This window comes from Rhipicephalus sanguineus, chromosome 11, assembly GCF_013339695.2.
Source record: "Rhipicephalus sanguineus isolate Rsan-2018 chromosome 11, BIME_Rsan_1.4, whole genome shotgun sequence".
Lineage (NCBI taxonomy): Eukaryota > Metazoa > Arthropoda > Arachnida > Ixodida > Ixodidae > Rhipicephalus > Rhipicephalus sanguineus.
The window spans coordinates 143800225-143812331 of record NC_051186.1 but is presented as its reverse complement, the minus strand read 5'-3'; the positions used below and the strand labels follow the sequence as shown (position 1 = coordinate 143812331).

The 12107-nt window shown below is 47.7% G+C and overlaps 1 protein-coding gene across 2 annotated transcripts in view; it reads left to right on the top strand.

The window, feature by feature from the left end:
• Positions 1 to 7747: 7747 nt before the first annotated feature.
• LOC119375576 (mediator of RNA polymerase II transcription subunit 17) overlaps positions 7748 to 12107 on the top strand; it is a 212086-nt gene continuing 207726 nt past the window's right edge. The window contains exons 1-2 of one of the 2 annotated variants that reach the window (XM_037645791.2): positions 7748 to 7909; positions 11324 to 11420. In XM_037645791.2, the coding sequence (XP_037501719.1) occupies positions 11329 to 11420 (92 nt within the window). In that variant the 5' untranslated portion in view covers positions 7748 to 7909; positions 11324 to 11328. The remainder of the gene's footprint in view (positions 7910 to 11323; positions 11421 to 12107) is intronic. The other variant, XM_049420479.1, reaches the window with a different exon arrangement.

Here is a 12107-nt window from a genome sequence, read left to right as displayed (position 1 = left end):
GTGCCGGCCGCGTAGCCCGGGCGCACTTAGGCACCGGCAATCGCCAAGATGGCGGCCAGGGCGCCTCTTTGTCTGGGCGAGCCAAGCGTCGGCTCCGTCCCGCGCTGGCATGCCCGGGCACGCTACGCTGGCGCGCTGCGCGGGCCTACGTCACAACGCAGCGCCATTCCCCATTGGGCCGCTGGTGACATCCTCCTCTCCTACGAGCTAAGATGCGCCCAACGATTCGCTCGTGGCGGCAGATGCTCTCAGGCTAGCACGAGAGGTTGACGCGCTGCTCTAGCAGGCGGCTTCTCGTTCGTGTGCTCGACCGCTGCCCTTTGTGTGGTAGTCTTAGCGCCGCTGGCAAGCGTTCTTGCTCGGTCTTGCGGAGTTCCCTATACGGCCTGCAAGCCCGTCAGTGTCGCACTGTGCTGCATCTTGGGTTAATAAACCCGTTGTTGTTGTTACCCTGCCTCGTGCGTGGTTTCTGCGCCGTGTCGGAGAACCACAAGGTTATATGTTGGGCGAGTTGGTTTCTAGCTTCCATATTTCACAGCGCAAGACGACAACACAGTAAGGAACACAAGACACACGGAACGCTTCAGCCCATTCGAAACTTGTTAAGAGAGCCATTATTCATTCTGTTTTTAATAATGTTTTAAAGAAGTGTTGTGAACACACCATGCAACAAAGCCTTAAGGAACAAGTCAGTCGCCTCACGAAGGCTGGCTACCCTTCCGAGCTTATGGTCGCTGTTGCACAGAAACTGAAGCATAGCCTTAGAACTCGAGATGGCAGCGAGCCATTCCAACTGAGAGAAAAAAGAAAAAAAGTTGTTGCCATGCCCTACCTCCATCAGGTATCACACAACCTCAAGAGAATTGGAAAACGCGCGGGAGTGGAAGTCGTCTTCTCGGCTCCCAAAAAATTGGCTGGCATGTGCAAAAAGGTTAACCGTAGGAATGAAGAATCACGTGAATGTACTGTCAGGCATGTCAAGCAGTTTGTCGAGTGCAAGAAAGGTGTAATTTATTCCCTGCCGTTTTCGTGTGGGAAAGAGTATGTGGGACAAACTGGACGATGCATAAACCAAAGACTAAAAGAGCACCATGACAATGTCGCACGCGTGGCCACTTGTGGTCACGTTGCCAAACACTGCAGAGATTGTCCATCTGACGAGAATGACGGCGAACCATGTGAACCGATGTACAGAGACAGCAAAGTAATAGGCAAGCATCGTGATGCTCTAACAAGAGAAATACAGGAGGCACATGTGATAGCGAAGTTGCAAGATAAGTGTATAAGCGCACCCTCAGTAGCATTGTCCCAAAAAGAAATCAAATATCTTGACTGTGAAGTTTGACGCATGTCTGTTTGCTCCCGGCACTAATGACCCTTCCGCGCATGTACCTTGCCCGTTTCTCCTCGCCACCAGTGGTATAAAAGACTGGCTGGTTTCAATAAAATATCAGTTGTCAGTCAGCGCTCCGTGTGTCTTGTGTTCCTTACTGTGTTGTCGTCTTGCGCTGTGAAATATGGAAGTGTCGGAGAAAACGACGAACCCGGCCGCAGCGTCGTCACACGCAGCGGCAGTGGAGAACGTCGCGTCCCTACACGGTCGCGCTCGTAGGTAAGCCTAGTGCAAACCTATCTCCACAATTAATCGTCAGCCTTGATATCGATTGTCTTTGGTGCAGATGATAAACGTGTACCAGCACCCAAGCACAATCACAAGCTGGTGTGATGACTTGAAAAAGTGGCCATAAGTGAAGACACCACATATAATATATGATTTGCGGGAGAAGAAGGCGTGTGACCTAAGAGAAGCGAAGTCATTTAATAAGAGCATTGTGCACTTCGCATGCCTCGGCTGCCAGACTTTTACGTTGTTGTTTTTTCCGCCGCAGCCACACAGCGCAGTGGTAGCTGGTCGACCTGTTCTCGTCCGAGATTTCGATTTGCGGCAGCACAATTGCTTCAGCGCGTCAAAAAATGGAAACACGCTGACCTCTCACGCACCACGCAATGCAAAACTCGGGAATCCGCACACACCAGCGGCAGCGCGGTCGGACGGTTGGACACGCGGTGGAGAGAGGGAAAGCCGCGAAAATACACCGGTTCGAGGCTACGCTCCTCCTCTCAGTGAAAACGGTCTATAGGGGGTGATTCCACGAGAGATCGAACATGCCTGTCCGGTCGCAATTTTTGTTTTGCCTGGGTTTTTTATATGTTATGTGGGCACATTCAAAGTGCACGGAACCGCAAATTTTATTTCCAAGAAACGCTCCCAGCGCGCCAAAAAAATACTTGAAGGTGGCGGCGCGGGCCTCCTGTTTTTGCTCACTGCAATGTTTTCGGATTTCACGGCCGAATTTAGCGCGAACTATAAATGATGTGTCGAAATTTTTTGCTGCTGGTTTTAATATGCATTACTGTGAATTACATCCATGCTTTCTTTATGCTGTCCTCAAATAGAAGAAAATGTGAAAAAATGGCAAACACGGCCGAAATCAAAAAAGGGTCCTAAGTTTGAGGCGCCTTGGCGCCTTTGCTATTGCAAACAGAAACTTGAAAACAATGTCAAATATAGAAAAGAGCCTTTGCAAAATTTATACGGAAGGTCATTTTCCTACAGGCAGCGCAAAAAAAGAAAAAAATAGTTAAAGATGCGAGTTTTTTCAAAAAAGTACATTTTCAAAAAAAAAAGGATATTCTCCCCGAAAAATATCGCCCACGTGGCCCATGCCGCGGAACTGTTGTGTGCCGCGGTGCACGAGTAATGCGAAGAAGAATCCAGGTATCCGCTACCACGAATTTCCGTCAGACGCAGGACGACGATCACAGTGGCTGAACAACATCTCACGACAAGGTTCCTGTGGTAAAGCAAGCAAGTGGGAGCCTAACGACTCATCACTGGTATGTTCCCTTCATTTTAAAGAAGATGATTACCGCAAGACAACTAAGTACAGGGTTTTGCTTCCAACCGCTGTTCCTTCAGTATTTCCTGATTATCCCACGCACATGAGGAAAGACAGTACTCAAAGGTGTAGGAAAAATCCCAGAGAAGATCCCAGAGAAGAATCCCAAGTGAGACCAGCGGCCAGAACACGTTGGATGCGCATGCCAAACCGATCTAGACATTGACGGCATGACGGCGAGCTCAAAGAAAACTGTTCATAGGCTCAACAGCAAGATTTCTCGCCTCAAAAAGGCGCTACAAACACTCCAAGACAGATATATGACGAAGCGCGCGAGTGCCTGAGAGCTTACGATGAGAGCAAAGAAATCCAGCAGTTTCGCACAGTCTTAGCAGCTGCCGAGCAAGGCGAGAAAGCGGCTTTCTTCACTGAAAATCAAGTAGGCAATTTTCATGCAAAGAAGCCGACATGTATACAGCGAGACTATCCTTAGGGAGTGTGTTCTCTGGAAGGCTTGCTCTAACAAAGGCTACGATCACGTCCGGTCGAGGGCTCTTTTCGAGCTTCCCTGTCGCACAACAGGTCCATTCGTTTCACCTGCACTTCGTGAACCGGTTCACGGTGGCGCTGCACTCCGGCATTCGTTTCACGAGTTCAACATGGCGGCGTCGGCACTGCGGTATTCGTTTCGAAAAAGCGCAGCCGTCGTGCAAGGCTAGTTGACGAATTTCCCGCACTTACTCGTTAGGTAGTGCCGAGTCCGTGCAGAAGATCAACAGGCGAAGTTGGTATGACACCGCTTATTAAAGAACGCCTGCGTATGGAAATAGAAGGCTTGGTAGTGGAGCAAGAGCGAATGTGCTCCCTTATTATTGACGAAATGTCAATACAACAAATGGTCGTCTACGACCGTCAAGTCGATAAAGTTTTTGGCCTTGTCGACATGGGCCCTGGCTCAGAGCAAGATGCCATGGCAGCACCTCGGGTTGCAAACCGCCTTCTGTGCTTTATCCTTAGAGGACTTTCCACCGCCTTTGTCATACCTGTTGGCTATTTTTTTACTCGGTGTTTGAAGGGAGAGCAACTCACCAACATGACTGCGGAGGTGATTAAAGTTATCGAGGAAGTGGGTTTCCGTGTTTTGCAGTTGTGACCGACAACCATCAAACAAATGTCTCGCTGTTCAAGAGCCTTTCTGACGACGGCACGCTTTCCCATGTGGTGCGCCCCACCCAGTGCGTGTAGGGGATCCGCTTTTCCTTTCTTTTGATCAGAACCATCTGATCAAGAATCTCCGCAACAATTTTCTGGAAAGAGAGCTGTTAGACGGGGATCAGCTAATCGAAGGCGGCGTCTACATGAAGAAGCTGTACGAAATACAGTCTGCTAGTGAAGCCAGTAAGATTCCTCACCCGTGCTCATGTTGAGCCAAATAACTTGGAAAAACAGAAAGTTCTAAGAGCGAAGCAAATCTTCTCGGATGTTGTTATAGCCACGTTGAAATTCCTCCAAGAAAACCCCAAGTGCCATCCTAACGCCGGAGAATTTCAAAACTGCCTCGCCACTATTTTCTTTATGGAAATGGTAGCTAAATGGTACGCAGTACACGATATTGCATGTCTGAAGCCGCACGGTCAGCAGGAGGAGCCATTCTACGTGACAGACGACGAACGACTTTCATGGCTGGAAGTGGATTTCATCAACTACATTGGAGATTTGCAGCTTTCCGGCGGCCGTTCCGAGCAGAAGATCACAAATGAAACTTACGAGGCGACGTTGCTGACAACTAGGTCCACAGTGGCAGTAATAGAATATACCTCCTGGATAATGCTACGTAAGTCTTCCTCGCATCAGCGTTCAATTTCTTTCTGCGCCATTTGTAATTTGATTTACTCTTCTGCCTCGTCGATCGTTCCCAGGTTCCGGTATGTTCTGACTCGGGGATTCAACAGTGATTCTGTGGAGTCGTTCTTCAGCTGTCTCAGACAATTTAACAGAGTCGATGCTCGGGCAGCCGTCTTCTCCGTGGAGAAACTTCTAAAGGTGCGAAATGTTATAAATCTAAAATGGAGCCTTAATTTTATTCGCGCTTCTTTGTGTAGGTGGGAATCCTGCATGCGGCGAAGACAGGCAACGTACCGTCCAGCTCTGAATCTAGTGCTGTTGTCAGCCTGCCAGCTCACGGCAGTGATGTTCCTGCTTTCCCACTTGCAATCCAATCTGCTGTCAGGGAGCTTTCAAGCGAGCTAGAGTACGTGCGCAGTTGGCCAGAGGCACACGACGAGCTGGAAATCGCTCCAAACTCCTTCTTAGCCGGCTACCTCGCCCGTGCCTGCGATGAAAAGGTATGAACTCGAATGTTTTAAAGGCCACGAGATGTTACAGGACTGGTTCGTTGAATTACGTAAGCTTCATTCGGCCTTCTTGTTTGTTTTTTGAACACCGTTGAACACGTCCGTTAAGAAAAACTGAAACATCAAGTCTTTGTGGCTCATTGCTCAATTTTGCGAAAGTAGTGCCGCGCTTTGTTGTTTGAATATTCTTAATTTCTTGAAATTCACAGCTCCTGTGCCAGCAATGCAAGGTGCTGCTACAAGCCTCCAATCCGACTGAGGGTGTCTATGGGCTGATGAAGAGCCTCGACAGAGGGCACCTTATGTACCCGACACCAGCGCTCATCGGTGTCTGTAAATTAACGTGCAGAGCTTCGTCAACAGAGCGATGAAATCGGTTGATGTGAGGAGGAGCGGTAAGCTAAGCACCTTGCTCCAGTCAGCACTGCTCCCGCACTTCATCCGGTGCCCTGCTTAATGTGTGAAGCCAAAGACCCGGAACATTCAAAGGTACTTTGCGAAGTACTCTTGAGAAAGTTGCTCCGGCCACTGCTGTGCAACTGGACTGGGAACGTCAATGCGACAGTTGAGCGGCTTTTAAAGCTCGTCCAAAAGCGCGCTGTCAAGGAAAGTTTTGAAGTTGTGAGGCGTCGAGTCAACGGGCTTCATTATGCATATATGTAAGAAAAGAAGAAAAATAAAAAAATAGCAGGAATGCGCCCTGAATTGATAATAAATAAAATACCTTCTCGCATTTTGTCCAGATTTTATGTTCACTGTTGAATTCGTTACATTATCATGAAAACGGCGTCACGGAAAGAGGCGAAAATTCTGAAAAGCGCAGGAATGCAAGCAGTTGTGTTCGCGGGAGTTTCAGCCTTTTCACCACTCTTTCCGTTTCACCATTTTCATAATATACTTATTCCGTAACAGCTCGCCCAGTCAGTATTGAAGTTCGTCACTGAAATTTCAAAGTGGCTCGAATCTCCTTCTATGAGATGGTCGCACACATGCTAAGCAATATTTCGTGCCTGTTGCATGCGGTACTGTATCGTATGTGTACAATAAACATGTTTGGAGAAAGGAAAAAATATCGTATTTTGTGCTAAATAAACAGCGGCCGCTGCAATTTTCGAGATCACTTTTTCTAAATTAAATGATTAAATCTGAAGCGACATCTTCAGAGCCAAAATAAAGAATTTCGATGCATTAGGAACGGTGTAGCGCCTCCAGGTCATTTAGTTGTGGTCTTCTAAGGCAACAGCAAAATATGCTCACGATCCCTCCCGCGAAAAGCGATCGGTGCGCGAACTTGCATCTTGGGCAATGCAAAACTGGAAATTCACAAGAGATGCAGGTATGTACAAGCAAGATCGGTAATTAACTGATCAAGCATAACTGCCGCAAGCGCGCCGCGCATGTGATCCCGCGCGAAATCCTTCCCCTCCCCCCCCCCACCCCCGGTGGCGCCGAGGCGGTGGTCCGGGAAACTAGACCTGTCACGCCGGTTTCGGAGCACGCGACAGGCCGTACCCGTGCTAGAGTGTACTCTAACACGAGTACGGTGCTAGAGTACGGTGCGCTTTTTAAAGACGATAGTCTTTCTTGGCTGTCTGTCTGTCTGTCTTTCTATTTGTCGGCACGTCCCTCGAGTCAGCCACTCGGCCAAAGTTGAACCATTGCCCAAGGGCCAGCCGTCTTGAACTGGTACGGCTGTTCATACTTGTGAACGTTGTCGATCAAAAAGTAAATATCATGCATATCTGAGGTGCAACATCACTAGGTAAGTATTAGATGGCGTGTTCCTTTAATCGAAAATGCATACATACGTGATTTTAAGGACCCTAGTTTCTTAAGCTGCGCTGAAAATGGGTGAAATTTGCCTTCCTCCGTGCCCTTCGCACGAGCTCATTGTTGTGTTTCGGTTTCGGTTCTGTATTGCACTGTACGAATGCCATGGGTTGGTGTTGAAAAACTTTAGTTTTGAGAAGGCCAAGAAGGTGAAAAAAAATATTTAAAGAATGAAAAAGCAGCGTTGTGGGCGGCCTTCACGCTGCCGGTTATGGGCGCCGCTCTGGCATTCCTGTTTTACCCAGGCGACGTGTAAATAAAAGAGTGTGTGGAGAGTACTCGTTGAGTGCGGACGTTTCTTCTGCTTCAGCGCTTCGCGCCAAACCGCGTGTTCGGGCTGGCTGGCGTCCCCGCCGGTCGCGTTGGTCACTGCCGGTCTTCGCCTGCTGCTGCGCCGGGACTACCAGCACGCAACACAGCACTCATGTTTCCCGACGTATTGCCAGATGGCGTCCATATCTCACACAGCGCCTCTTCTATCGTCTTTACACGACATTTGCAGCGAAGCACGCAGATACGCGGCCAATTTTTATCCAGCGGCCGTGGATGTACATGTACCCGGCGTGCGCCGACGACGCCGCCGCCCCTTGTCCGACCTGGCAACACTGAACCCTGTGGCCGTTATAATAGTGGCGCTGTTAAACTGACGGGCAGCGTCACCGCCACCGCATTGTTGTCGTCCATGGCTGTTGTGGTGTGCCATGTGAGTGCCGCTTGCAGAAGCGTCATGTACGAAAACGGAGTTTAGAGCACGCTTGATACTTGTGTATCGTGGAGTTACACTTGTCGCGTCTGCTGTGGGCACCTCCATTGCCTCCTGTCTGGGTGAGCATAAAGCTTTCCTTCACGTCCTCTGATCGGCCACAGATCCCGTACGTTTATTCGTCAATGGGAGCTGCACACGGATAACTACGAGAAGTGACCTCACAGGAGAGAAGCGCGCATGCTTCTCTTTGGTGCTGTTGGCTCACTCGCGGCACGTGAAAAATTTGTACAAAACGATCGGGTGTTGCTTGCGGCATTGCGCAGTGATGGAAGTGCTGCTCCAATTGCTCCAAACTGCTCCAAAAGAGAAATGCTGCTCCATGCTGCTCCAAACTGTAATTTTTGTTAGTAACTGCTCCAGACCTGCTCCGAAATGGCACTGGTAAACTGAAAACAATGAACTTTAAGTACATGATCATCCAGCGAGCCTAAACGTAACAAAAGAACAAGCTGTCTACTATTATTCTGTATTTTGCGGACATTTTTCTTGGCAATAAAGAAAAGGCTGCAGAGCTAAACTATGCGTTTGCTACTGCTGAAGAAAAAAAAGCCCACAACTGCCTCCGTGTTTTCTGCATGAGAATTATGCAAAACAACATTGCTCTATTTTCTATGGTACACTTTGAAAAGAGGTGCAGCACGCACCAAGGAGATATAAAATTTATATGTGTTTTACTATATGCAGTGTCATTTACGTTTTTGCACGTGTGAAAACGTCGCAACTTTTACGTGCTCCTCACAGTCAAAATGGTGCCGTCCGTCTTCAGGTGAGCGCCCGTCGCCCTCCAGCTTTTCCGATGACTCGCCGAAGGAACTTGTGACGGATTTCACTAACAAATGGCTGTCTAAGCAGACAAAGCAAATAGTATGCAAATTTATTATTCGACCATGGCCGCTCGAATAATCCAACAGCCGTCACAAGAGATACGGAAGGTTCACGAACTGAAACTAAATTCGAAGCTCGCGCCAAACCGGACTACTTCGCGGAGCAGTAATGTGCAGTAGCTCCGCCCCCGTAGCCTTTTCTTCATTGCCAAGAAAAGTTGTCCGCGAGTACAGGCACCGTGCATACGTTAGGAGCCGCCACAGTCGCGCCCTGCCTCCAGCGCCACAGCGGCCACGGCAGCAAACTTGACGGGATATGGGAGCAGACGACGCAAGCGGCGGCAAGCCACTGCTCCGTGTTTTGCTGCTTCGCTCGACGCGTTTTCGTTTCCGTTGGCTTTCAAAGGACGTTAAATTGTTAGCAGCTGTCACAGAACCATAGCGTTAGCGCTTGTGCTTCTTTCTGCCAGACCTCGTGCATCCTCAGGCGAACGCGACAACATAAAATGCATGAGCTGGGGAGGACGACAACGGAGGCGGCGAGCACGTTGAGGGAAACTAAGCGTTAACAGCTTGTCACCCTCGGGCTAACGCGGCCGCAAACTCGGCAGCAGCTTGAAACAGACGACACGAGCGATTGCACTGTGTTCACTGCGCCGATTTCAATTAGTGCAGCCGAGCTTGTCGCATGGCGCGCGTTTTGCTAGCCATGGCACTACGCACGCTAATATACAGACATGCTCGGGCAAATGAACGTTTCTGCAGAATTACTGCGACAAAGATGGGAGGTATTACCTTTCCACACTTCCTCTTGGCAATGAGTCTGCGCTGAGGTGTACATTTAGAGCACTTATTGAGGCTGGTACATTTTTTTTTATCTCCTAGGAGCGCAGTGTAATTATATACCTCGAAGAGAAGCTAGGTGAGCGTGCAAAGCGTATGGTCACACAGGTGCCATTCAGCAGTCCCGCACTTCGAAAGGTGGTGGCTTGGGCTGCACTTCAGTACGGATTGTCCTGCACTTCGGTACGGATTGCAGAAAGAGCCAATTGCTAGAGCTGCGTTTGAGCGCCTCCAAGGTGTGAAGGTTGCTCAATTTGGCCTGGAAACCGACAAAATCGTGTACCTGGAGAATCGCTGTAGCTGTTACTGCACCCAACAACGCAACAATTATTCTTAAGAGTTCGGCATTCCTGTGAACAGGCAACCTACAAAACGAACAGCCCACAAGAATACCGCGCGCCGTCACCGCGGGACCGTGGAGAGTGCAGAGTAAGCGGGTGAAAGTATCCCGTCAAGACTGCGCTTGTTGCCGCAAGAGGCGCCTTCATGGGCGGCGGAGTTACGTCTGCACGGAGCCTATAGTATGTACTATAGTATGCTAGTACGGAGTTTCTGTACTAGCTACATACTAGCATATCGACAATGCCACAAGTAGTGGCATCGTTGATATGTCTCCAATTTAGCTGTATGTAGCTGTACATGACAGGCAGACTATTTTGTTAAAATGTGTGTGAGATATCTTACTGATTACCAACTGCTGGTGGGAGGACTGTGATGTGTGACTGATCGCATTTATCACTTTGTCATTTCTGACCTCATTTTTGCCACAAGAAATGGCAAGGCTGTTTTTTCAACATATCCGAACTTGGTTTCTTGTCTTTTTTTCTTTTTTCAAGTTTCAAAAGCAGGCTCTTTTGGTGAAATATGAAAATAACAGATTTCTTTGCTCTGTTACCGATGTGTTACTGCTCTATGTGATTCTAGTTTCTTTTATAATTTGGGGCTCAGCTTTATCGGTTTTATATCATTTTTGTCACAAGTACCCGATATTTTAAATATATAGCCCTTCTTACTTAGGGTTCATTGACAACCCATCTGCTTAATTATTTGTTTGTTGCAATTTGCAGTGATAATTGTATGTGCAGTATCCTTAATAACAAGTAATAATACTTATGAGATGCTTAAATAATGCTTTAAACTCCACTAGTCGTTTGGAATATTTTGCCATGTGCTCCAAAAATGTCAATAGCTGCTCCAAACTAGCATTTTTCTGCTCCAGAGTGTGCTCCAAAAAGCAAAATGTCGCTTCCATCACTGATTGCGTTTCTCTTTCTTTGACTGTCAATCTTTTTTTCTTTCGGCGAACCAGGTAAGCAGAGAATTTTCCAAAACCGAAAACATGATTGCGTAGTTGTGCGCAAGTTACAATTTTCGACGTATTGTTGAAACACGGATTCATGATGGCATTCGAGAGGTAACATATTAAATGCCTAAGATGTTAAACTCCCATTCGAGACTTTAGATTGTGGTGAGGAATTTTACTTCCTAATCTGCGTTATCTACTTTTTCATATTCTATACTGTGTTCATGCTTTACATAAACATGTTTTTTGTCTGTTTATATGTATTGTAAATCAGATATGCATTATACGCAAAACAAGATACGCATTATACTAAGCTGCAGTTTTTATGGTGCAGTCATCACTGCAGCACTTGTCATTAACTAAAAAAAATTAATTTCTTGTTACGCTCGCCTTTGTCGGGTGATGGGCAGACCTCTCTACCTTGGTTTTCACCATAAATAAAGTGAAATGAAACCTGCTTTATTGATGTCCCTCGTTGATGGAATGAATAAATGCAATTTCAGTAGCCATGTCGAACAACAGCGTGGCCGTCTGCGTTGAGGCTTGCCAGGAGTACCAAGTGCAGGAGATCACCTACGATGGCCAGGAGGTCTATGTGCAGTGAGTGCCTTTCAAGTCATCTTCAAGTACTTGAAGAGGAAAGCCGTCTCAAGGAGGCAATCAAAATGGGGCACCTAATTTACTGTCCTCAATGGAGGCATGCCCCACACGTGTACTCTGGCCAGAGGCATGAGATGGGAGGGGATGTGAAACAAGCATTTCTTTTTGTCGGCTGCGATATTGGTATTGTTTCTTATTCATGTTCATATTCAGCACAATATCTGCTTGTGACACATGTTGTACTTCTTTCTGTAGTAACTCTCTATAATTGGATACAACTTAAGAAGTCGGGAGGTGACCTCAGCTGATGGCCTCCTCTAAGAAAGAAATAGTCCCGTTCATGCACTCCGCAATGTTCTCCAGCCGTCCGGCTCGTGACGTCAGTATGGAGTGTGCGTCCATTGGTGTAGGTTTGTATTCATCCGCCTTTGAGACGGAAATGCTGCGGACTTCTAATGTTGTATCCTGCTATAGGCGTCTATATAAATTCACCTTTGTGTGGGACTGAAACTACAGTGCACACAAGTTGACAGACACAGCCAAACTTATATCCATGCTTAAAATAACAGAGAGCTGACCTAGTTGGTAAGTATTCATGTTCAAGAGGCAGGACGTACAAACATGGACACAAGCAGCGTTTGTGGTGTCTTGACTTCTCTCTTGTGTCCGTGTTTGCAGGCCCTGTCT